General features: G+C 41.2%; 1 protein-coding gene across 1 annotated transcript in view; it reads left to right on the forward strand.

Moving 5' to 3' along the window:
* Window positions 1-27,525, forward strand: part of PODXL2 (podocalyxin like 2) — a 50,886-nt gene that overhangs the window by 8,643 nt on the left and 14,718 nt on the right. The window contains exons 2-4 of the mRNA XM_058288765.1: window positions 3,381-3,659; window positions 21,584-22,356; window positions 23,162-23,236. Coding sequence (XP_058144748.1) covers window positions 3,381-3,659; window positions 21,584-22,356; window positions 23,162-23,236 — 1,127 coding nt within the window. The remainder of the gene's footprint in view (window positions 1-3,380; window positions 3,660-21,583; window positions 22,357-23,161; window positions 23,237-27,525) is intronic.

The following is a 27,525-nucleotide window of genomic DNA, read 5'->3' on the forward strand; positions in this document are numbered from 1 at the left end:
GGATTCTTGGAGTTTATTAATTGGGGCCATCAGTGACAATCAATCTACCACACTACCTCAGGGAATAACCTTAAGAAGGTAGTCTTTCTGTGTTAGGATGCATTGCTCTGTCTCTTTCCCATCCATTATGAGATGAATATTGTTTTCCCTATATGTCAGGGTTAGAAATAAACCCACAAGAGTAGCTCCCAGGCACCCCCCCCCCCGCCCCCATGATGGAAAACGAAATTTGAGTAGAAGGGGGGTGATGGGAAGGCCTGAGCTAGATAGAATCTAAGATCCTCAATTCATCCTCTCCCAGGAACTAGAGGGATCTCCAAGAGAACTAGGCCCCAAGTTGACTTTCTCTGGCTTCTAAATACCTTTGTCTTTAAAAAATCACAAAATACAAAGTGCCTGTTTCCCTGTTTGATTCCATGATACTAATAAGTTGGCTTCAGCTTAGTGGACTGCCTAGAAGCAAAATCTTTGACCTTGGACATGGTGTCAAGGAGTACACTTACCTGAAGACTTTCTTTGTGGTCGGTGCCTACGAGTAGTCCGTTTGATCCAGTGACCACTCAGGGAATTGTGAAACATATTTAATCCCGTCTCCCCAGGATCACAGGGTGCCCTTCCTTGAGTTGATGACTTATCTTCATAAAGCTCAAAATTTGGCCCACGAATATCTTCTTGATTTCAGCACTTCTTGGAAAGAGAGACAGAGATGAAGAATTGTCGGACTTGTTCTACAGATGGAAAAGCTTAGTATGCAGAGAGGTTAAGAGACTTAATTTCACAGAGATAGAGGTGTGACCATAGACACAACCCAGCTTCTGGTTAAATCCTTTGAGACTCTGACACCTTCCTATGTTTCCACTCATTGCCCTAGTTTTTCCTTTGATGCCACATAGAACAACTTTGATCTTCATTATTCACATTAGCCTTTTATTTTAATGTATTTGGAGACACTGTCCATTGTCCCCCTTAAATATACTCTTTTCCAGGCCAATAACTTCCCCAGTTTTCTCTTCTTTATATATACTTACATTTGTAGAATATTCTGCAGTTTGTGAAGTTCTTTGTAGAGCAGTTTATACACGCTGCACAGAAATTACCTGGTGTGATACTCTGTGAGGACTGTAGAATTTATTGTTTTACTGATGAGGAAACTGAGGCTGCTGATAGTTAAGTAACTTGCCCATAGTCACTTGATTAGGGAAGCCAGAATATAAACCTTCTTTCCTGGCCCCAAGTTCTCTCTCCTAGAATATCCTTTTATCTCTGATTTCAAGACCGATTTATTTTCTTATGGCCACTTTTTATTTTGCTAAGTCATCTTTCACTCTACCCCAGAACATTTCCCTCAGGACTGGAGATAGTATTCTTAGTTAGACTAGTGCATAGTATGCAAAGACTCTGTCGCACCCCATATACTCACTGGATTTCTCATAGAACAGTCTGAAATGCTCTCATTTTGTCAATGACTGGCCCCTGTGTTGGCTCCTCCCAAACTTACAGCCTGCTCCTTCGAAAGGTGACTGTAAAGACTATAAATCAGATAATGCTTATAAAGCATTTAGCACATGGCACCAATAAATATTACCTCTTATTTTTATTATAAACATCACTAAACATTTCAATGAACTGCTGTCAAATCACAAGTCATAGTACAATGAGGGGTAGAGCAGTAAAGAGACTCCTGAAATTCTGAGGTGAATCTGATATTACCTTGTGGCTTTTTAGACCCCCTATTTCCAGCATCATCAAATGTTAGTCTTGGAAGAGGACTTGGAGGTCGTTTTATCCAACTTTCTCCTTTTATCAACTGAGGAGATTGAGGTGCAGGGGGATTAAGCAACTTTCCAGAAGATATATAACAAGTTAGTGGTAGTCATGCAAGTAAGTAATTATGTTAGTAAATTAAGTCATGACCTGGCAAATAGGGCTATTTTTTTTTTATTTCTCCCCCCTTCCCCCCCCCCCCCCCCGCCCGACCCCAGTTATCTGTTCTCTGTGTCTATTTGCTGCATGTTCTTCTTTGTCCGCCTCTGTTGTTGTCAGCGCCACAGGAATCTGTGTTTCTTTTTTGTTGCGTAATCTTGTGTCAGTTCTCCGTGTGTGCGGCTCCATTCCTGGGCAGGCTGAACTTTCTTTCGCGCTGGGCAGCTCTCCACAGTGGGGCTCCACTGCACGGGGACACCCCTGCGTGGCACGGCACTCCTTGCGTGCATGAGCACTGCGCGTGGGCCAGCTCCACACAGGTCAAGGAGGCCCGGGGTTTGAACCGTGGACCTCCCATGTGGTAGGCGGACGCCCTAATCACTGGGCCAAGTCCGCTTCCTGAGGGCTATTATTAAATAATGGTAGTGAGAGAGGGAAGAAAAGCCCACCTTTAATTGTTTTTTGCTTGCTTGTTCTGATAAATTAGGAGAAAGGATCCAGGATTTTAACCAAATATGCCAAATTATCGACCCTGAAAGAGTTTGACCCAGTGACTCATGTGCACATGGTTTTTTAAAAGAATATTTTCAGGATGCGATATTGCTGAAATACAGATATGTTCTTTACACAGTTAGTCATACTTGAGCATTGTTTAAAACCCTGGGAACAATGTCCACCCAGGAAGCTAGGTTCTTAAAAGTAGGCACCCTGTCTTCATGTATACTTACATGTCAGCACCTAGCACAGTTGCTGGCAAAGCATGGGTATTCATTCAATGTTTCCTGAGTGAGCAGATGACCAATGGAATGCTGATTCAGTTCATTCCTCACCATCTCCTGCCTGTATTCCTATTCCTGTCTCCCCATTGCCCTGCCACAGGAAGCACTAAGTAAGCAGTTTGGCCTTTTTGAAATGAAATGCGCTCCCTTGCAACCTCTGGGTGTTGAGGAGTGTCCACAGGGAAGCGGACTTGGCCCAGTGGTTAGGGCATCCGTCTACCACATGGGAGGTCCACGGTTCAAGCCCCGGGCCTCCTTGACCCGTGTGGAGCTTGCCCACACGCAGTGCTGATGCGCAGGGAGTGCCGTGCCACGCAGGGGTGTGTGCCCCGTAAGGAGAGCCGCCCAGCTTGAAAGAAAGTGCAGCCTGCCTAGAAGTGGCGCCGCCCACACGGAGAGCTGATCCAGCAGGATGGCGCAACAGAGAGAAACACAGATTCCCGTGCCGCTGACAACAACAGAAGCGGACAAAACAGAAGCAGCAAAATAGACAAAAAGAACAGACAACCGGGACAGGGGGGAAGGGGAGAGAAATTAAAAAAAAAAAAAAAAAAGAGGAGTGTCCACAAAGCCCCTGGCTTCTCTGTTGTTGGAGACTGTCTTAACCCTCTGCCTCTCCAATCTCCAGCCCTTGTCCTCTCCTGCCTCTTCTAACCATCAACTTTTGTATCTGTGCAGGAGTGTCCCTGGGTGCATGTGCAGCTGGGGCTGAAGAGCCTGGCCCTGAGGGCCTCACCTCCACGTCCCTGCTGGACCTTCTGCTGCCTACTGGCCTGGAGCCACTGGACTCGGAGGAACCCAGTGAGGCCATGGGACTAGGGGCTGGCCTCGGAGCCCCTGGCTCAGGCTTCCCCAGCGAAGAGAGTGAAGAGTCCCGGATTCTGCAGCCACCACAGTACTTCTGGGAAGAGGAGGAGGAGCTGAATGACTCAAGCCTGGACCTGGGACCCACTGCAGGTAGCTCTTCTTATAGAAGGGGTATGTGTTGATTGCCAGCGGAGCAGGAGACAGTCTCGGCAGAATGCCAAATGCCCATTTCTTTGCCTGTAATCACTCCTGTCTCCCCAGTTTTTCCCATGCTGCTGTCTACCTGCATATCAAAGCCAAGGCTTTTGAGTATCTCTGAGCCCAAGCGGCCCTTTTCTCTTTAATATTAACTGTTATTTAGTGAGTACTTACTCTGTCCTTATATAATTGAAACTAATCCTTGTAGCTTGTGAGATAAATAATAGTGGCCCCATTTTAAACATGAGCAAACTGAGGCTTAGAGAGGTTAAAAACAACCTAACAACTGTTAGGATGTTCCATCATGATTCAAACCTAGGTCTTCCCAAGATCTGTTTCTTCCCCCCTATTGTGCTATACAGTTTCTAATAAGGATCCCAAGTGGTAGGCTTGATTCTGTGATGCCACTTGGGTCTATCTGTTCCCCAGGCAAGGTATTCTAATTGCCCTTCCCTCAGTTTTGCCCCAGAGCTGGTTTTTGGGTTGACAGAGCATGGCTTTTTCGGTGGCTGATAGACATCTGTGTCCCAAAGCAAGTCTGAGGCATGAGTCCTGGGACTCAGAATTGGCATGCACAGCTGTGGGGCTGATTACAGATGCACCAGAACATGCTGGCAATGCTTCTAGCCACAGCAGCTGTGCAAGTGGTCTTGGCTAGCAGGAGTCCATTATTAAATGCTAGTCTGTTAAATTGGCATGTGTTTTTATGTGTGTGTAGGGGGTTTTCAGAACTTCACCATGATTTTTCTTTTTAAAAGATATGTAATATTGGACTTGTTTTTTGCAAGTACAAAAATAATACATGACATTGTAGATAATCTAATAAAGTACAAAAACAGTACAAAGAAGAAAATAAAAACCACCGAAAATCTCACAAGGAAAAGATGATTACTATTAACATTTTAGGATCTATCCTAGTCATTTTTATATGCAAAATTAGAATCGTACTGGACATATTGTTTTCATTAAAGTATTTCATAAATACTTTATAAATGTTTATAAATATTCATTTATAACCCAATTTTTAGTATGACAGAGTATTTCATAATGTGGGTCATCCTATGTATTAAGCCAGTTTCCTATTGTTGAATATTTAGCTGGTTTCCAGTTTTAATCATCCTAAAAAATATCCTTATACATTTTTTTTTATTTCTCTGATGATTTCCTTAAGGTAAATATCTCGAATAAAATTACTAGGTCAAAAGCTGTATCAGTCAGCATCCCACCCGGCCACAGAAAACACGTCCAATTAGGATAATCCAAAGAGGCTTTAGTTAGAAAGCAGCTCACTTCCAAAGGCATGGGCAGGTACAGGTGAACCTCCAAGGAATTCAGGACTAGCTGCAGTCGAGCTCTCACCCTCCCTAGCCCCTCAGGGACAAAGGAGAGAACAAGGAAAGAAACTTGCAAGTATAGAGAGGGGTATAGAGCAGGCTCCCTGAGAGGTAGGACACAGGGAATACATGCCATAGCGGCAGTCATTAATAAAGCTATCCTCGCGTCATTGAAAAGAATTCCACTTTTAACTTGTGTTAAATCATTTTGTGTCTTTCTGGGCTTTTCTTTTTTGTCCAGACTCTTGGGATTCTGGGCTAAGGTAAGCAGTTACCCAGAGAGCCTAGATCAAGAAAACAATAGTTATAAATGTAGGGCCTTCCTTAGGATCACACTGGAATGGTCCTAGCTTTTATTAGCTGAGATTTGTATTCTTCCCCCCAGGATTCATTTCCCCTTCCTTTTCTTTCACTTCTCTTCTCCATTGGCTTCTCTAGATCTTGTTAAAATAAAAATAGCCATTATTTGAGTATAAGCTATATAATTTGCATCCATTATTTCTTACCATCACTCCAAGTCCACAGGGTAAATCTGTTTCCTTAGTCCTTGTACAACAGCTGAGTGAGGGGGGCACTGAGTGTGCAGAGGAAGTGCAAGGAAAGACAGCTGCTTCTGTTGCCTCCTTGCTCATCTGACTGGTCTTCTGGTCCCCCAGGCCCTTACTTTTCTTCAGGTCAGTTGTATGCTCCCAACTATCCCCAATGGGAATTTTTGAAAACAAACCACATACACACCAAAAAAAAAAAAAAAAATACCCCAAAACTGGTGATTTCTATCCTCTTCTGAAAAACAAAACAGAACAAAATTTTAACAGATCTCCAATACTCACAGAATAAAGCCTTCAACCCCTTAGCCTAGCAGAAAAGACTCTTGACAGTCTGGTCCCACCCTGGCCTCATCTCCTTTCCCTTTTCCAGCATGCATCTGATTAGCTCATTAGTTTGTCATCATCCCTGTTAACTGAAGAGGAACTGATGCACAGGGAAGTTCAGTGCTTTGCCCAAGGTCAAACAGCTTGTGCACAGCAGAGCTGGGTCCAGAACCAGTGTCTCCTGAACTGCTGATGCCTCTGGGCCCAGATTCTGGCTATGGGAGTACATTGAAGATACGGTATGCATTGGAGAGAAAACCAGTACATTTTCCTTTACAGGAGGTGGAATCTTTTCCTTTTTCTTTTTAAACTTTTTTTTTTGGAATGATTCCAAACCTACAGGACAGTTGAAAAAGTAATACAAATCTCATACAGAAAATGCCAACATTCCCCCCACTCAGATCCCAGATCCACCAACTTTTGATGTTTTGTCTATCCATCTAGCTATCTATGTTTTCTAAACATTTGAGTGTAGGTTGTATACATCATGCTCCTTGAAAATTTAGTATTTCTGTGTACATAGAAACAAGGCTATTCACTTATATAACTGAACTAGGTAAGTACAGTTATCTAGTTCAAGAAACTTAACATTGATATAAAGCTTGGTCTCTATTCTAATTTTTTCATATATTCCAGTTGTGTCACGGTCAAGTTTTCTTTTAAAGGAGAGCTTCATTCCCCCTTTCCCCATGTACAGGAAGTAGAAGTGACATTTCATTGTAACTAGTTCTTTTTATAAATCTCATTTTTAGTTAAGTCAAAAAAAGAAATAGAACTAATGCTTTTCTTTTTCTGTAGCAATGATACTTGGGAATCTGAAGGAAAACAGGCTGGTTTGAGTTTCTGCTTGATCAGTAATGTGTAGTGCAACCTTGGATGGGTTTTGCTTTTTGAATCTTGGCTTCATTTTCTTTATCTATAAAATGAGGCCATGGGAATAATAGAATGAAGTCTTTTCCAACTTTAGCATATTTTGATTCTGTGACCTTTCAAATGAAAAGAGTAGACTCAACAAAATAGGGAAAAAGAAACAGAATGTGAATTGCCATTCTATCCACTATCATCAAGATAGCGAAAAGCCTGATAAATAAATTCACACAAAGTCGTTAATGATTAAGAAGTTTCTCAGGCTACCTATTCATCCCAGGACAGTTTGCTCCTACTGTTACCCTCCACCCCGTTCATTTTCCAAGCTCCTTAATACAGTTTTCTCTGCATACAGTGTTTTGCTTGTTTGTTTTAGAAAAACTTTAAGTCAACTTCAAAAAATAAAATAGACAAAAGGCAGCTTATCAAATTACGGAAGCATTATTTTAAAAATTCCTATTCAGGCACATTTATCTTATTTAATCCTAACAACACAACTCAATTGTTTCTCCGGTGTTCCAAAAGGTGAATAAATGAGCACATATTGGTTAAATGACGTGACCAAGATTTCCTTGTTAATGAAGGAAATGAAAAAAAAATGCTTGATCATATTCGCTTCTCAAAAAACAAAATTCCATGTTCTTTTTTTTTTTTTTTTTACCTTTAGCATTGATATAATACCTTCTTTGCATACAGTTTTAATTTTCCTAGTGAAGAAGCAAACTAACATGTTCTGCAAGAAAAGGGAACTCTTTTGGGTTGGCAAGCTATAGAGACCCAACTCAAACAGGCTCAAATAGACCTATGTAAAAGTAAGGGGAATTTATTGGTTCAATAAATGGAAAGTTCTGGGATAGATTTCCACCTCCAGGAATGGCTGGACCAGGTGTTCAAACAATGTGTCAGAACCTGCCTTGCTCCATCTTGCTTTGCTTTCCCCTGTGTTGGATTTGTTCTTAGGCAGGCTATACCCATATGATAGCATGGATAGCCACCAGTGACTCCAGTTTTGTAATCTCTTCAGCTTTGCAACTCTAGCAGAAAGAGAGCTTTGCTCTTTTTCAGTACTTCCATTTAAAGACCTAGAATGAAGGCTCATTAGTCTGGTTTGGGTCATGAGTCCATCTCTGACCCAATGCCAAGGCACTGGGGATGCACTTCTCTGATTATCTAGGATTGGGTCTTGAAGCCAGAGGGTAGGGCCCCATACTCCTGGACTAGAAGACAGGAGGAGTATCCCCTAAAGGGGAAGTGAGGTGCTCTTGACAGAAAAAGAGGGATGAGGTGATGGGTGGGCATAAAAAACATTGCACAATGAGAAGCAGATTTGGCCCAACAGATAGAGTGTCCACCTACCACATGGGGGGTCCAAGGTTCAAACCCAGGGCCTCCTGACCTGGGATGAGTTGGCCCACGTGCAGTGCTGATGCGCGCAAGGAGTGCCCTGCCACGCAGGGGTGTCCCCCACATAGGGGAGCCCCACGTGCAAGGAGTCCACCCAGTAAGGAGAGCCACCCAGCATGAAAAAAGTGCAGCCTGCCCAGGAGTGGCGCTGCACACACGGAGAGCTGACGCAGCAAGATGACGCAAAAAAAAAGAGACACAGATTCCGGGTGTTGCTGACAAGAATACAAGCGGACACAAGAACACACAGCAAATGGACACAGAGAGCAGACAACTGTGGGGGGAAGAGGGGGTGGGAAGGGGAGAGAAATAAATAAAAAATAAAAATCTTGCTCTTGCGTGAGGAACAGGTAGCTATATTGAACTCATTCATAAAGTCCTTATAATTTATAAATCATTTTCACATGGATATTTTTATAACAGCAACACAATGAGATCTGTACAAGCAGGCATGATTCTTATCTCTGTTTTATAGCTAACGAAACTGGTTTAGAAAGGCCTGAAGTTTTAAATTACACCTTAATAAGTGGCAGAGCTGAATCTCAACTCTGAGATTTCTGCTTTGAGATCTGGTGCTCCTTCTCCACATGAAGTCATTCTTTAGAGTACTTTATTATTGCCTGCAGTGAATTTTGAATAAACCAGATCATCAAAGCAGCCATCTGCTGGGACCTGGAAATTGTTTCCATACAGTGAATCCTTGTTGAGATTTTATGTTATAGAATGATTTGATTTGACTGTATGAATCGCTCTGCACATATCAGGCATGTTCACTAAAAGCTATGGACTGATTACCGGAGAGCCTGCCGACCAAAACACTTGAGAGAACACTTTCAACTGGACACTTAAAAAAAAAACCTGTAATTTTTGTTTTACACTAGTAATAAATATCATATCTATATGATATTTATGATATAACATCAGTTATAGGTTGACATGGCATACCATCGTATGGATGAGCCATCATTTATTTAGCCCATCCTGCTGTGTGAAGGCTGTTTTCAGTCTTTTGTTTTATGAACTGTGCTAGGATGGGAATCATTAGAACCAATTCATTCTGAGCATCCTTAATTGCTTCCTTCGGGTACATTTCTAAAAGTGAAATTGTAGGTTCAGAATGTTTGCTTTTAAAGCTTTTCATTTATAAAGTCCAATAGACTTCTAGAAATGTTGTACTGATTTCCATTCCCATCAGTAGTGGATTATGTGCTTATTTTCTGTACCCCATACTGGGTATTATCTTTAAATATACATATTGCCAAGTTGATAGTCCAAAAAAACTGGCATCTTCTTGTTTAGTTTATGTTTTTTGATGACAACTGAGGTTGACCTTTAAAACGTAGGTTTTAATTATACTGAAAGCATCTTCCCTTAAACTTCTGTTTTATTACAAGCCTATTTTAAATTTTGTGGGTGTCAGTTGAATAACTGTCTTTAGAGTTGGCCTCAGGGGACAGTTTTCAGTGATTTGACATTAAACTGAAGAGACATTTAAAGGGATCTTTCAAGGCCACTGGTCCTGATGCCTGTTTTAATTGCACGTTCTGAACAGAGGAATCAGTAGTTAATTATTTTAGCTGTTGCTCAAGGTCATCTGTGAGATTATGCCCACTCTGAAAGGCAGAAATAAAGTCCTGGGTAACCTTGACAAATTGGGGAAAGGGACCTACAAAACCAATGAAATATAGGTGGAAAAAATGCAATATGATATATTTAGGGTTCAAAAGCCAGCACCAGGGAGCGGATGTGGCTTAGACAATTGGGTGCCTGCCTTTCACATGAGAGGTCCCAGGTTTGGTTCCCAGTGCCTCTTAAAGAAGAAAGGCAAACAACGAGCAGACATCAAACAAAAACAATGAGCAGACAACAAGAAAAAATCAACAAGCAGACAACGAGCGAAAAAAAAACCCAAACAAAACCAACAGCCGGCAAACAATGAGCAGACAGCTAGCAAAAAAAAAAAAAATACAAGCAGGGAGCAAAAGTGGCTCAAGCAGTTGGGTGTCTGCCTCCCACGTGGGAGGTCCCAGGTTCAGTTCCCCTGCCTTCTAAGAGGAAACAAACAGACCACAGTTGGACAATGAGCAAAAGCAACCAGCCGGAACAATGAGCAGACCATAAGCAAAAACAGTGAGCAAACAGACAAGGGAGCCACCTTGGCAGGGGTGGGGGTGGAAAGATAGCACCATAGTGAGATTTTTTTAAAAAAGCTTGGAGACCCTAAGTTGTACAGAGAAAGAACTAGAACTTGATCGAAATGACCTCATCTGCATCTGAGCCCAATATCACATCATCATGGTGAAAAAGCAGTTTAATACTGTGATAAATTAAAATAAAGTTACATGAGTCAAGAAATCTTACCTTACACTTTACATTACTTAACCTCTTATTAGTGAATCTTGTTCAGTTTTCAACAAGGCAGTCAGCAGATATTTATTGTTTACCCCCACTGTTGATTTTGTAACCGCTATTAAAACTGTGGCAAATACAGAGTTTTAGCAAGAGAGGAAAAAGAATGACAACAGAAAGTGTTGAGAATAAGGAATAACTACAGTTGGTTAGTCCCAGGAAAAGAAGGCTAAATTGGGGCAACTAAGAGAATATGTAGATTTTTTTTCTGAAGGAGAGGCTTAGCAGGTGTTCTTTTTATACTAGATAAAGAAGAAATGGGCTTAAATTTTAAAAGAACCACCACACTTTGGCTTAAGGAAATTGAGCAAAAGAAAAAAAAAGCCAACAACACAGAAAATGACTCCCTCAGGAGGTCAAGATGTGCTCTTGAAGGGAATTGATAGCCCATCTTTCGTAGGATGGCCAGTCCCCTGCCAGAGGGCCCAGCCTCCATTGGATGTCGTACAACCTTGCAAGGGTCTCCTCTAGTATTGAGAGTCCAGGTTCCACAGGATCCCATTACAGTAACAACTCACCACAGACGTGCCTACTGTGGGCTGGGTTGTCTGGACTACTCAAAGGTGTGTAAGACAGAGTGGACTTTAAGAGATTAACTCTTTTTAGGGAGTAAAGAGAGCCTTCTGTGGGCTAGGTGCTTCATATTCATGATGTCATTTCATCTTTGTAACACCCAAGGGAGACAGATATTAAATCTCACATCACAGAGGGGTGTGTGGTGCATAGAGACAAGTGGGGACCCAAAATTCCAAACTGCTCCCCTAGAACTCTGAAGTTTTGCCTGGGACTCAGTGCCAACCACTCCAGTGAGTCAAGTCCAGCTTTAAAAAGCTTGACAGTGGTAACAGAGATGCAGGTGCACTAGGGAGAGGCCATGGTACTGCTTGTTAGTTTACTCCTGTCCCATCTCATGCAAAGCCTTGGCATGGGACTAAGTGAACAGGAAGTGTCTTGAAAGACACTGTCCTAAGCGTTTTACTGCTTTCCAACTATGACAAGTGTCTCTCTGAGCTTCTGTTTTCTCATCCTTAGAAGGAGAGAGATGGGCTCTTTGATGTCTCAGGGCCTCTATCTGTTTGTAATGCCTTGAAGTCTGGAATTTGAGAACCTGATTTTCCCCCAGTGCTCTATGGAAGGTGTAGCTTTCATTTACAGCCACCAGAGGGTACTGTAATTTCACAGTGCTATTCCTCAGCTCTTCAGGGAGGAAAGTTACTGAGCCTAGAGGGTAAGGCATTGGCCGGTAGGCCCCATTCTCCAGGGCTTAAACGTACAGCAAGGGGACTGCACTAGATGTCTTCTCAGTTCCTTTGTGGTTTAGACACTCTTTGACCTGCAGTGCTTTGAAGTTAAGCTCAAGCCTCTGGAGGGCCTGAGCTGGGGAGGATTTTTTTACATTTCTTCAGGGCCCCAACTCTGTTGCTGCTTTCCTGGAAACAGAAACAGACTTCCACGGAGCCAACCCTTTAATCGGCTTTCATACTATCTTTAATCTGTCTCCTGCATCTTTGTTTATTCAAATCTAAGACAACGCTCAGATTTAGGGCCTCTCTGTAGGTGGTGAGGAGGGTCTTTGAAGAGCTCTATGGGTAAGTCTTGATCCCAGACTTTCAGGGTTTAGCCACAAACTAAAGGAGCTGCTTTGAGGGACCCTACTAGTCCGATTCCAGATACAGACCAACTTCTTCATATGCATATTAAACATTGAAGCCCAGAAAAGTTAAGGGACTTACCAGTGCTTATACATGCAAGGTAGTGGCTAAGTCTTCTGACTTCCTGGTCACCAACAACCTGACTGATTTTGTTGGCCATCTCAGTGAAGGATGGAAACAGTTCAGGGAATTATGTCAAGAGCTGGGTTCTCTTTGGAGGTATAGAGACCCCTCCTTTTGGAAAGTCAGCATCAGTTTGTGTGGAGGGATTGTTTCGTCATCCTGCCGTCTTCGGGACTCCTGCACTCTGATAGGATTCTGCCCATTGAGTGCATTGCCACATACTGTGTTCCTGCCACATCATGGGCTATACCTAATCTAGTGGCTACTTCAGGTGCTTCTTGAGGGTTTCAAAACATTTTTCCTCTCAACTCCCATTTCCATTAATGGCATGGCTACTCTGGCAATCAGCCAGTGTTAATTCCCTCCTGTTAGTCAAGATGCTGCTGCCTCAGGTCATCTCTTGAGTCTTCTTTCGTTTTCATCGTCTTCACCCTCTTTGAGCTCTCCTAAACCATGGCAAAAAGCCTCCTAACAATTTTCTCCTTTCATTCATTCCCTTCTCCATATAATTCTTGCACATTGCTGTCAGGTTAATCATCTAGTAATGGAAGCTAGAATATCATGATTGTAAGAAATTTTCTGCGTTGTATTTCCCAACCACCCATCTGATTCTGACTCTTACTATATAGTATTCATGCCAAGTGATCATTTAGCCCATTTCAGTTATATTTTTATGTATTCCATTTCTATTTTGAACACATCTGGCTATTATAAAGTTCTTACTTACGTTGAGTAAAATATTTTGTATCCTTTCTTACGATTGCTTTATGGGTGTAGTTACCTCTAGAATCTCTCTGAGAATGTTAATAAGAAATTTTTCTATTGTGTACTAGATCAATTCTTTTCTCAAAGGTCATTTGCTTTGCTTGTTTACTCTTCTGCTTCTTCATAAGGCTGGCTTTTGTCAAATGTCTCCTGCTTCCTGATTTTTCTTTCCTATTTATAAAGGTAATGCTAGATTGGTCAGTACTGAAGGTTTCCTTATCAGTTATCATGATCACTGTTCCACTAGCAGGCCTCTCCACTTGTGTGGGTAATGGGTAGGCTCTATATAGAGTGTGTACAGGGGATAGAGGAGGAGGGTAGGATTTAAAGAGTATATTAATAATTAACAAAAGTAGTGTGGGTAGAATATCCTCATTTTATTTATTTAAATATTTAAAGTGGGCTTTCAAAGATTACTAAGACCACTCAGCTTTTAAATCATACTTTTTATTAGAGAACATCCATTTTTCCTTTTGTAGTCATTCTTTTCAGAGCCTTCTGGATTCCTATTTTAGTTTGGACCAATTGCTGCATAGATTCTATCCTGAGGTTATATTTATAACATTCCGATTTTAGGACCACTGTGTTTCTTGATTTCTCATGTCTTCCTTTTTGGATTTCTTGGAGAACATCCTTATAATTCCCTTAAAATCTGTGGGTAGTAAAAATTTTAAGTCTTTGCATGTATGACAATGTTTTTATTTTGTAATCACCCTTGAATGACAGTATTGTTGGGTATAAAATTTTGGTTTTGTGTTTCAAATTTCAATGTTCCATGACCTTCAAAATAAATTTCCCTCAGAAGTTTGAATGCAGTTTTAAATTTCCTTCTTATGTTGCTGTTAGAAGCTTGATGATAATAAGATAATCTGTTTCTCTTTCCTTTGTAGGCAACCTGTTCTTTCACTGAGAGCTTTTAGGATTTTCTTTTTTTTTTTTTAAACATTTATTTTCTTCCCGTTCCCTTCCCCTGCCCTTTTGTTTTTGCTGTCTATGTCCATTTGCTGTGTGATCTTCTATATCTCTTTCTCTTTTTGTCTTCTCTTCTCGTGTTTCTCCTCCAGGATTCACTGGGATTCAATCTGGGGACCTCTGATGTGCAGAGAGGTTCCCTCTCAATTTTGCCACCTTAGTTCCTGGTCTCTGCTGTGCTTCACATTGACCCTCCCCTTTGTCTCTCTTTTGTAGCATCATCATCTTGCTGCATGACTCAATTGTGCGGGCACTGGCTCACCATGCAGGCAGTCGGCTTGCTGGGTAGGCACTCAGCTTGCCATGCGGGCACTGGCTTACCATGCAGGCATGGCTCACCACGTGGGCACTCAGCTTGCTGCGCAGGTGCTTACACAGGCACTCAGCTCACCGTGCGGGCACTGGCTCACCGCCCGGGCACTGGCTCACCACGTAGGCACTCACATGGGCACTCAGCTCGCCATTTGGGCAGTTGCGCGGGCACTTGTCTCACCGTACACTCAGCTTGCCATGCAGGCACTGGCTAGCTGCACAGGCATACTTTCTCTTCTTTTTCTTACCAGGAGGCCCCAGGGATTGAACCTGGGTCCTCCCAAATGGTAGGCAGAGGTCTTATCACTTGAGCTACATCTGCTTCCCTGGATTTTCTCTTACTCCTTAGAATTCTGAAATGTCATGAGAATGAACCTAGGTGTGAACATTTTATCATTCACCTTGATTATATATTAAGCTTCAGGTTATTCCTGGGAAATTTTCTTCTTTGATATTTGTGTTAGTCAGCCAAAGGGCTGCTGATGTAAAGTACCAGAACTCTGTTGGCTTTTATAAGGCTATTTATCTGGGTAGGAACTTAGTTACCAAGCCCTAATAATTCCAACTCAAGGTACCATAAGAAGTACTTTCTCATCCAAAGTCTGTTGCCACATGTTGATGCAAGATGGCAGGTGATGTCTGCAAAGGTTCAGCTTTCCTCCTTCATTTTAAGACTCCATGGTCCCAAAATCTTCTGATCTCAGCTGTAGGCTGGCTTAAGGCTCATCACTCTTCCCAGGGCTTGTTTCTTTCCGGGCTCAGCTTCTCTGGTCTCTCCAAAAGGTCAGCTGTAGACTGTCAGGCTCATCTCTCTTTCCAGAGCCATGTCTATAGAGCACTCTGTCTTCCTGTTTATCTGCTTCTGTGTATCTGCTTCCCTGTGAGAGTCTGTTTTATCAACCCAAGGGGGATTGTACTCAATGCTGAGTCACACTCTAATGACGTTGTTGGATCAGAGCCCTCGTCTTAATATAATTTAATCATATGTCCCAGCTGAATCTAATACAATCAAAGGGTTATCATACCAGAGAAACTGACCAGTTTACAAACATGATCTATATATTTCTTTTTGGAATTTATAAATATATCAAACTGCTACAGTATTTCATTCTGTCCATTTTTGGTTCTCTGTTTCTAGAAATCATATTAGGTAGCTATTACACCTCCTTTGGACATCTGTCTTTTAACATTTCTCATCTTTTGCTTTGGAGGCTTTTTTTCAGAAACCTTTATTTTGAAACCCTTTCAAATTTACTGGAAAGGTACAAAAAAACAATACCAACCTCATACAGAAAAGTCCAACATACCCCTATGCCCACATATATAAAGATCAACCAATTTTAACATTTTGCCACATTTGCCATATCATTCTATCCATGAACCTATCCGTCCTTCCATCTGTCAGTCTGTCCATCTGTCTATTGGTTGATCTATCTGTATTTATCAATCCATTTTCTGAACACTTGAATGTAGGTTTTTTATTCATGCTCCTGAACACTTAATATTTCCATGTATATTTCCTAAGAACAAGCATATTTACTTATGTAACCATCTTAAGTACAGTTATCAAGTTCAAGAAATTTAACATTGATATAAAGCTACAGTCTATATTTCAATTTTTTCATATATTCCAAAAATGTCCTTTGGGGCCTTTTCTCCATTAGATCCTGTCCAGGGTGCCTTATTACATTCAACTGTCATTGTTTCCTTAGTTGTTCATTTTTTTTTCCTTTGTAATTGTGGAAACATATTCAACATAAACTTTTCTATCTCAGCCATTCCCAAACATACCAGTCAGTGGAATTACTCATATTTATACTGGTGCTGTACCCTCACCACCTTCCATTACTAATATTTTTCCATCTCCTTCTAAGCACGGTTCTTAACCTTTTTTGTTCTACAGACCCCTTACTAAGTCCACACAATACTGTGTATTATTTAATAAATACATCACACCCACACCAACCCATCTCCACAAGAATAATGGATTTTTTTAAAAAAAATTTCAATTCAAGCTCATGGACCCCTTGTTAAGAACCTCTGCTGTACAGAAACCCTACATTATGTATTTTCATCCCTATGAGTTTGCATATTCTCTGATATTTTCTTTGTAGTTACCATAAGGCTTAATTTAAATATCCTATCTGTAACACTCTCATTTATTTAGATACCAGCTTAACTTCAACAGTATATACAAACTATCTTCCTATACCATCTGTACCTTTACCTTTTTGTAGTTCTTGTCACAAATTACATGCTTACACATTGTGAGTCCAAAACCACTGGTTTTTCATTACATTTTATGCATTTGCCTTTTAGATGATGTAGGAAGTATGACTGTATTTTGGGTTTAGAGCATTTGTATTTACCCATGTCATTACCCTTACCAGAGATCCTTGTTTCTTCATGTGGCTTCGGTCTTTGTCCAGTGTCCTTTCCTTTCTACCTACAGCATTCTCTTTAGCATCTCCCATAGGGTCACCAGTCTAGTGGTGACGGGCTCTTTCTGTTTTTATCTGGGAATGTCTTAATCTCTCCCTCATCTTTGAAAGACAGTTTTGTCAAATATAGATTTCTTGGTTAGCAGTTTTTTGCTTTCAGGACTTTAAATATGTCATCCCACTGCCTTCTTGCTTCTCTGGTTTCTGAGGAGAAAATGGCACTCAGTCTTATTGTGGCTCTCTTATACATGACACATTGCTTCTCTCTTGTGGCTTTCAGAATTCTCTTTGTATTTGGCCTTCAACAGTTTGATTATGATATGTCTTGGTGTGGGTCTACTTGGATTTATCCTGTTTGGAGTTCATTGAACATCTTGGATGTGTAAAACATATCATTTATTAAATTTGGGAAGTTTTCAGCTATTATTTCTTTGAATAATCTCTCTTCTCCTTTCTTTTTTTCTCTGGTATTCCCACAATACTTATATTGGTGTACTTGATGGGTGTCCCGCAGTTTCCTTAGGCTCTGTTCATTTTCTTTCATTTTTTGTTCTTTCTGTTTCATTAACTGGAATATTTCAATTATATTCAAGTTTACTGATTTTTTTTCCTGCCAGCTCTAATTTGCTGTTGTAATCCCCTCTAGGCAAAAAAAGATTTTTTTTGAGGTATCGGAGGCTGAGATTGAACCCAGGACTTTGTATGTTTGGGAAGCCAACACTCAACCACTGAGCCACATCAGCTTCCCTGAGTTGGTTTTATCACTTGTTTTGCTTGCTGTTTTTTTTTTTTTCAAGAGGCACCAGAAACTGAACCCAGGACTTCTCATGTGGGAGGTGGGCACTCAACTGCTTGAGCCACGTCTCCTCCCATAGACAATTTTCAGTTCTGCTACTGTAGTCTTCAGCTCTGTTTCGCTCCATTTTATAATATCTATCTATCAATAGTCTCTATGTTTAGCTATCATTTTCCTGATTTCTTTTAGTTCTTTGAACATATTTAGGATGATTTTTCAAAGCCTTTGTCTGGTATGTCCAGGTCTGTTCCTCCTCATTGATGGTTTCTAATGCTTTAATTTTCTCCTTTGTCTGGGCCATCACTTCCTGTTTCTTTGAATGTTTTGTAATCTTTTGATGAAACCTGGGCATTTTGATATTTCAGTGTGTTATTGCTGGAATTTAGACTCTGAGACCTCTGTTCCTTAACTTGTATCCAGGTCATGTTACCAGAGAGCTTTACTTGAATGCCAGGAGCTAACAACAACAAAAATTAAAAAGAAAGAAAGAGAAATAAGAAAACATCTTTGCTAGTCTTTACAGATCGACTGTGGGAATGCTCTCCTTCAGGTCTTATCCATACACTGAGTTTAGAGACTAGCTGGAGACCCAAGTGTGGGGGTTCCCCTGATCCTTTCTGCACGTGAATCTCATTTTGGGCACATGCATGTGGCCCTGGGAGTTCCACGGTTTACGTGGGCATGAAGATCCCCCTCTTCCCTAGGAAACAGTTTCCTCAAGGTCACTGTATTGTTTGTCCTACAGTCAGCAGTCCCTTCACAGCGCTCTGTAGGAGAACCTGGTGAGCTGCCTTCTACATGCAGGGCAATTCTGGGATGGCAAGACCTTCGGCCATTACCAGACAGATTGGGCCAGACATGCATGCTCCCAGTGTGTGCACAAGGGACCAGAGAGCCACACTGGGAGCATGGCCGACTCCACACTGAGCCTAGTGAGGGAGTGGAGGGGGACCACAGGATCCTGCTGCTTGTAAGTAGCCTTCTTTGGCACTCGCCTGGTTACTGCAGTCCTTTAACTGTTTTCTGGAGCTTTGAGAATAATGTTTTTCTGTGAGTTGTTGCCGTTGTTCAAAGGTTCTGTTGGGGGAGAGAGCCCTGAAGTGCCATACTCTGTACTTTGGAGACTTTTCCTGGACTTTTTCTTTCAGCTTTTTCATTGAATTTTAAAATTTCAACAATTGAATATTTTTATTGCACCAAAATACACATGTGCAATATACCTTTAGTGAATTTAGTACATTCACAGTTTTTCATAACCGTCACTATTAAGTTCCATTTTCATTACCTCAAAAAGAAATCCCATACCCATTAAGCGTTTATTCCCCATTATCCCCTGCACCCATGGCAGCCCCTAATCTGCTTCTGTCTGTGGATTTGCCTCCTCTGGATAGTTCATGTAAATGGACCATACAGTAGGTGGCCTTTTGTGTGTGACTTCTTTCCCTTTGCATGATGTTTTCAAAATTCATCCACATTGTAGCATATATCAGAGCTTCATTCTTTTATATAACTGAATAATATCCCATTGTATAAAGAGACCACATTTTGTTTACCCAGTCATCAGTGGATGGACACTTGGGTTGTTTCCACCCTTTGGCTGTTGTGAATCATGCTACTATGAACATTCATGTACGTGTTTTTAACACTTGAATTTTAATTTCCAAGAACTTTAAAAAATGTTGCTCTATTAGTAGCGTGTTCTTAATTTTAGGAATATAATATCTTCTTGAATCAATCTAAGGAAACTAATTAGACTTTTAAAGAACATCTTTTGTTTCCTGAACTTTCTATGTGCTATGTCTTTGCCAATTCCACAGTTGTACTTTTTCTTTAACTCTGCTGGTAAGAGAGCCTCCCTCCTCCACTGCTAACTTATCTTGTATTTATTTTGACTGAGGGGTTATCTGTTCTTATGAGCTCATCTGCTTTCACTTTTCCCAGAAATGTATCTAAATTGTGTATTCTGTCATGTAACAGAAACTTTGGAGGGTAGGAGATAAATGAGTAGGCTCTACTTGACTATCTTACACTATTCCTACATTTCTAAAGAGTATTTTAAAGCACACTTTGATAACCATTATTTTGAAGCAAATTACCAGCAAAAAAGTTACTATTTATATATTGCTTCTAATATTTTGAATGACTTTCCAACAAAACTGGTCTGTAACTTTCATATGTAGTTATCATGAAGAGGCCTGGGGTTCTTAGACTGGCCAGTAAATGGCCTGATCTCTAGCATTTCTCCCAATTTCTCTGCTTCAAAATGTAATTCTCAGGAGTAACAAGAGAGAATAAATATTGCCTCTGCCACTGCAACCAGTGACCCTCTAAGCTCTGAAAGACTAGAAATCTCTGGGCTCAACCCCTGGCCTCAGCCCCTGGCCCCTCTCTCTCTTCTTCATTTCCTCTCAGGACCTAAATTAGAGAAAAAGGGCTCAGCTTAGAAACAATGGTAATCATTTATGCATCTCACCTGTTTCTGTGATGAGTGGGTCCCAGACCTCATTTAGGGATTTCACCAAGAAAACCCCCATAACATCCATTAAAAAGGAGTAAAGGTTATCCAATATGAAAAATAATTAATAAGAAAAAAGTAAAACAGATGATCAATAAACATATAAATCCCTTAAACCTAGTAATAATTAGAGAAGTAAAAATCATAATAATACTGACATATCAGTTTTTGCTCATTGAATTGAGAAGTTTAAAAAGGATAGAAACCACTCTATATTGGTGAGGGCCTAAGGAAACAGGTTCTTGTTACTGCTGGTGGAAGTGATCCTTTTTAGAGGGCAATTTGAAAAAATAAACCAGAGTTTAAAATGTGCAGCAATTTGGCCTACAAAAATAATTGCACAAGTGTTAGATTATATTTATATGGAGGGATATCCATTGTAGTGTTGTTTGTAATAATAAAAATGGACACAACCTATAACAATCATAAGTAGAGGATTGATTTGTTATAATTTTTTTTTTTTAAAAGATTTATTTATTTATTTAATTTCCCCCCCTCCCCTGGTTGTCTGTTCTTGGTGTCTATTTGCTGCGTCTTGTTTCTTTGTCCGCTTCTGTTGTCGTCAGCGGCCCGGGAAGTGTGGGCGGCGCCATTCCTGGGCAGACTGCTTCTTTCTTTTCACGCTGGGCGGCTTTCCTCACGGGCGCACTCCTTGCGCATGGGGCTCCCCCACGCCGGGGACACCCTTGCGTGGCACGGCACTCCTTGCGCGCATCAGCACTGCGCATGGGCCAGCTCCACACGGGTCAAGGAGGCCCGGGGTTTGAACCGCGGACCTCCCATATGGTAGACAAACGCCCTAACCACTGGGCCAAAGTCCGTTTCCCCTGATTTGTTATAATTTTTAAAAGTTGCAGAAACCTTAAAATCCATCTGAAGGGTTTGATTTAATTTTGGAACATGTGTACAATGTAATACTACATACATATTAAAAAGAGACGTATGCCTATATATATGTACTAACCGTAGGAAAGTGAAACCTATATATTACTGCATGAATTAATATCATTTTAGTTTTTTTAAATCTCTCTGACACAAAGCACACACATACAGAACACAAACACATTATAAAAACAGGGGAGAAAGAGATATATCAAGCTGTTAACAAAGGCTAACTTTGGGGGATGAGATTATGTAAAACTTTTACCTTTTACTTTATACCTTCTGGCATTCATTGAGTTAAATGACTAATTTGTACTATTTTTATCATAAAGGAAAGAATGAATAGCCTCGCTCTCGTGTTCCTTCTCCCATGCCAGCCTTATTTCCCATTCGTTTCCAACCTGCCCAGTAGTCCAGCCACCCCACTGTTCCCCATGAGCATTATATGGTTTTTGGTATTAGCTGCTCAGTAATACTGAGCCATTCAGTGAATGATGAAGCTAGTGAATGGAATTTTCATCTCTGTCCTTAGACTATGTTTTTCCAGACTTAACTGAGAAGTCAGGTCCCATAGAAGACACAAGCCAGGCCCAAGAGGTGACAAGCCTCCCTTCTCCCCTGCCCAAGATGAATCTGGTTGAGCCTCCCTGGCATATGCCTCCTGAAGAAAAGGAAGAAGAGGAAGAAGAGGAAGAGGAAAGAGAGAAGGAAGAAGAGGAGGAGGAGGTAGAGGAAGAGCTGCTCCCTGTGAATGGATCCCAAGAAGAAGCCAAAACTCAGGTCCTTGACTTTTCTTCCACCAGCAGCAGCCAGCCTCCAGGACCCACCAAACATAGGCATGAAGATTCTGGGGATCAGGCCTCCTCAGGTGTGGAGGTAGAAAGCAGCATGGAGCCAAGCTCATCACCACTCTCAGTCACCCCAAGTACAGTGACCCTGGGGCATCAGGCTTTCACCAGCCTTGAGGAAGGGGCCACGATGCTGCCAGCTGCAGGATTTGGGGTAGAGTTTGAGGCTCCTCAGGAAGGGGGTGAGGAGGCCACTGTGGGAGCAGCCAGTTTGGCTGGCAAACAAGGGGAGGTGCCCTCCTTGGCATCATTCCCTCAAACAGAAGCTCCAAGTGGGGTCGAAACCCCAGATGAAGATCACCTTGACCCTAGAACCTCAGCCTCTTTCCCACTGGCCCCCCGAGACATGGAACTGACACCTTCCTCTGCTATTTTGGGACAAGAAGACTTCACCCAGCAGCCACAGGAAGGGCAGGCAGCTGAAGCTCAATCCAGAATACCCTGGGATTCTACTCAGGTAAAGTGAAGGTGCCTATGGGCCGTCAGTCTGCTCCTTTCTCAATAGAGTCTGGCTGGTGCAGCATGGTGGGAGGATCTGCCGGGCTAAGAATGGAGGCCCTTTCCATAGCTCCCATAACCCCAAGAGAACTGGTTTTTTTTTTTTTAGATCTCTATTTCATGGTCCAGGAATGGGTGTTCTTGCTTCTATAACATGCAAAGACCCTTTGAGAGCTTGGAGTTCCCAGCCTGGTTTTCCTTTGTTCAGGCATTCTGCTGCCACCCTAGGCCTGACCCATTTTCTCTCCCATCCCCATCTCTACTCCCACCACCAAATGTGCTAGCTGCTCTCTGGTCTCCTCCTCCTCCTCCTCCCCACCCCCACCCAAAGAGCAGTGCTTATACCCATAGAACACCAGAAGGAAAGGAGTCCCACGATGTCACCCTCTGGGGCTGGCCCACAGGTATGTTTTCATTTGGCCTGCAGAATAGTAAAAAAAAGATATTGTAGTTATTCTGACCTTAGATGGGGCAGGCCCTCTGCAGTCTGGCCCCTTTGACACAGTTTCCCACTTCCTTTAGATCATGCCTGATCTTTAATCCAAGGCATTCTTTGCTTGGTCCCTGAAAATATTTGGGTTTGTTGACCTTTGGTTAGATCCTTGATATGTCACCTTCCAGAGGTTGCCAGCTCTGCCTAGCTATAATAAACCTACACCTGGCCTTTATCTTCTAGCTTCTCAAAAGGTTTCCATTCCATTTCCTCTCCCTGCTACTTTTCCTTAGGCCTTGGTAATCGCCCTTCTGTTTGTTTCGTTGTACAGGTGATCTGCAAAGACTGGAGCAACCTGGCTGGGAAAAATTTTATCATTCTGAACATGACAGAGAACATAGACTGTGTGAGTGCTGAGCCCAGCTGGGGACCACAAGCAAAGGCTGGAGGCAGGAAGGCAGGCTGGTAGCAGAGGGAGGGCTCTCGGGGGAATGGGGAGTGAGGCTGAGGACCTCGGATGGGGTGGAAGGCTTGGTCTGTAAATCAGAGAGGAGCAACCTAACCATAACCTAGGGTATGAAACAGCACCCACCAATGTTAAAAAAAAAGAAACGAAAAAAGAGTGCTTTCATATTTTTTAATTTCTAAGGGTGTTTTTATTGCCCCCCCAACCCCTATTTTTAATTTAAAGGAATAGTTTTATTCATGGATGCAATATCTTACCTCTGAGAGCACTGAAATTTTTTAAAGTTGTTTTCTGCTAGAGTTTTCCTCCAGGTTAATTTTCCCTGCTTGTTTTGGTCTCAGTTTTTCATAGACATGCTTTCCTCAAAGGTCTGGTGGTGTCTACTCATAGATATTTAAGGAGGACTACCAAAAAGCTGGTTGGAAGCTTTGAGCTTGTTGGTGGGGTTCGTTAACTGAGACTTTTCAAAAGGGGCATCTGGCTAGACTATTTCATTTGAAAATCTCTAATGTCAGCATCTTTAGGTCAGCCCTCCTGGGGTTTTTAGATTCTTTGAAAAATGGACTTACCTTCTGCTGGGAGTATAAAGGGCCTGTTGCCAAAGAGCTGGGAGCCAAAGTGGAAAAGGCTGAGTGTCACAGTAAATATGTATGCATAAATGCAATTATAAATATTCATTTGCTCCTCCTGTTTGCAGTATGAACCCCCTGCCTCAGTTGTACCTGGTCTACTCTAGTTCAGAGACTCTGTTTTACTCCCTTTGAAGAATAAACTCCTAGTCTTCTGCCAAGGAGAAGGGATATTTGTTAACCATGCAGTGTTTGGGGAGAGGAAATATGGATTCAGCTGCTTCTTAAATACACTTTCAACCAGTTCTCCTGTTTTTAGTGCCATTTTCATCCCCTCTTATAAGGGTAACAAATGCTGCTTATTTCAGAGCTTTTGGAGAGTTCAGTATTTTAAATCTGACTGCTTCTCAGCTTTCCTCACTGTTGGCCTAGGATTCAGCTCTTTGGGGTTTACTAAATCAGGAGATTCCTACTCATCCATCTGCTTCCAGTGTCCAAATTTTATTGCTCTTGTCTCCTCTTCTGGTTTATTTATTTATTTATTTATTTTTAATTTTTTTATTTTTTATTGACTTTGTAATAATATTACATTAAAAATATATATGTGAGGTCCCATTCAACCCCACCCCCCCACCCCCCCTCTCCCCCCCCCAACAACACTCGTTCCCATCATCATGACACATCCATTGGATTTGGTAAGTACATCTTTGGGCACCTCTGCACCTCATATACATTGGTTCACATCATGGCCCATACTCTCCTCTATTCCATCAAGTGGGCCCTGTGAGGATTTACAATGTCCGGTGATTACCTCTGAAGCACCATCCAGGGCAGCTCCATGTCCCGAAGACGCCTCCACCTCTCATCTCTTCCTGCCTTTCCCCATACCCTTTGTCCATTATGTCCACTTTTCCCAATCCAATGCCACCTCTTCTATGTGGACATTGGATTGGTTGTGTCCATTGCACCTCTATGTCAAGAGGAGGGTCAGATTCCACCTGGATGCTGGATGCAATCCTCCCATTTTCAGTTGTAATCACTCTAGGCTCCATGGTGTGGTGGTTGTCCTTCTTCAACTCCATCTTAGCTGAGTGTGGTAAGTCCAATAGATCAGATTGTAGGTGCTGGAGTCTGTTGAGGCTCAGGACCTGGCTATCACATTGTCAGTCTTCTGGTTTATTTTTGTGTCTTATGGTTTAAGGCCTTAAAAAAATTATTTACTCTTGTTTTAGTTGGATTGGGAGAAGAGTGAAAGTACATGCATCACTGATCAGTGATCAGTGAGGTGGTTGTGTTTTTTATAGTATCATTATAAACGTACAGATCGTAACATCATTGATTTGTTGCAGTTATGATTCTTACTAATGCTCAGATACCCCATCTTTAGTGAGTGAAAGCTTTCCAGTTGACTTCTGAGTCCTTTTGACAACCTATTAGTGTTTGATAATTCCCTTGCCTTCTGATATATCAAGACTTTTCAGTTTATCTTGTACAACCCATTTCCCTGAATTAGAATCAGTCTTTCTCCAAGGTGTCCTAATTCCTTTTATTTGGAAATAGTACAGTATAGATGTCTGGGACCCTTACATTTTTTGTAGGCATACTTGAGCAAAGTCTAAAGTCAATCTTTCTTCTCTTTCCAAACAGCACATAGATATCAAAATGCTTTTCTTCTGCTTTCCCTGTTTTAATCTACTGTTACTTTTACTTAATATTTGACATCCACCTAATTAGTTACTGTGATCAATAGTCAATGCTTATTTAGCTTTATCAGTGTTGGTTTCTTTGCTCACAGTTCTCACATCTACTTCCTTTCTTCTGGGTTTAACTTCCTTTCTCCTGAAATATATCCTTTAGTAACTCTTTCTGCAAGGATCTCCAAGCCTTTACTTATCTAAAAAATGTCTTTAACTTTCTCACATGCTTTTCTTTTGTAACTTTTAATTTTGATATAATTTCAAGCTTACAGAAAGAATAGGACAAAGAACTCCCACATAGCCTTCATCCATTCGAGAGTAAGGTGAAGGCATCATTCCCATTTACCCCTACCCGAAATACATCGGTGTACATTTCCTTCAAACAAGAATATTCTTTTACGTAACTATAGACAATTGTCAGAATCAGGAAATTAACAGTGGATTATTATTTAATCCAGAGACCTTATTAAATTTCACCAGTGGTCCCAATAATATCCTGTATAGCTGTTTTTCTCTTGGTCCAGGATTGTTTGTTGCCTTTAGTTGTCTGTTCAGTCTCCTTTAATCTGGAACAGTTCTTTAGTCTTTGTCTGTAATGACCTTGCCCTTACTGAAAAGTACAAGGCATAGTTTTTATAGAACATTCCCAGGATGGGCTTGGCCGATGTTTTCTCACGATTAACTTTAGGCAGTGATACCACATGAGTGCTGCCACGGCTTCCTCAGGGGGTCAGACCTGGAGGTGCGTGATGCTGGCGTGTCTCATTACAAGGCCACATCACTTTGATCTCTTGGTTACAGCAGTGTCTGCCAGCTTTCTCCACAGAAATATTACTGTTTTCCCATTGTCATTAATACTTGAGACTGTAAATATCTTGTATCTCATCAAACTTTTTCTCATTAGTTTTAGTATCCATTGATCATTCTTGCCTGAACCAGTTATTGGTAGGATGGTTGCAAAATTGTGATTTTCTAACTCTTATCACTTATTTATTTATTTGCTGGTATTCTACTGAAAGACCTTTTCCTTGGTATGCATATATGTGTGTGGATTTGTATGGATTCATGGGTTATTGTTTCATTGAATAGTTTATAATTCATTACTGTCATTATTTATTTTAATGCTCAAATTCTTTTAATATAGTCCAATAATTTTTTAACACAGCAAGAGCAAATTTATTGAATAAAGATTTTCTTGGGACATAAAAAAGATCATTATGCCATGCCACATATCATTATTTACAAAATTCACTTTAGATTTTATGGAAAAGTACATTATGGGGAGAAGAGTTGCCTTATATTTCTCACTAAATTGAACATAATCACTTTCTTCCCTACTCTTTTTTTTCCATCTACCTGTCTTGCAGGATTGAATATAGAGGCCTCAAACAATTTTTAGTTTATAAGAGCTAAGCATCATCAGTGCCTTGATTGCTTCTAGTTCTTTTTCTTCATTGGTATGCTGGTTTCATCCTGCTTTGGATTTTTGGTAGATGGTCCCTCAGAAGTCTATCTCTTTAGAACCCTGAATTATTCTTGGCTTCGATTCATTATCATTCTGGTTGTGGCTTAGCCTTTTGGACAAAGTTTTACTTTTTGATAAAACAGTATTTTCCAAGGGTTTCCTTTGTCTTCATTTTGAACTCAACTTCTACTGGTTTCCTTCAGCATTTGAACCAGTTGGATTTTTCTTCTTTACCATAGAAAGCAATGGATCACTAATGTTCAGCCTCAGTTGTCTTATTTTGATGGCTAGATCTTAGAGATACAGTGCTTGGATCAGCAGTTTTATTTTTTAAAGATTCATTTAGGAAAATCTACATGATTTTCTTTCTCATCCTTTCTTTGATTTGGCAACTCTACAGCCTCAAAGGATTAGCTCCTTGTAGCTCTGTGTCAGCCTTGTTTCTGTTTCTAGGTCTTGCTGATCCAGTCATTTGCACTGGCATACTCTTTCAGATTT

This window comes from Dasypus novemcinctus, chromosome 26, assembly GCF_030445035.2.
Source record: "Dasypus novemcinctus isolate mDasNov1 chromosome 26, mDasNov1.1.hap2, whole genome shotgun sequence".
In the NCBI taxonomy this organism is placed as follows: Eukaryota; Metazoa; Chordata; class Mammalia; order Cingulata; family Dasypodidae; genus Dasypus; species Dasypus novemcinctus.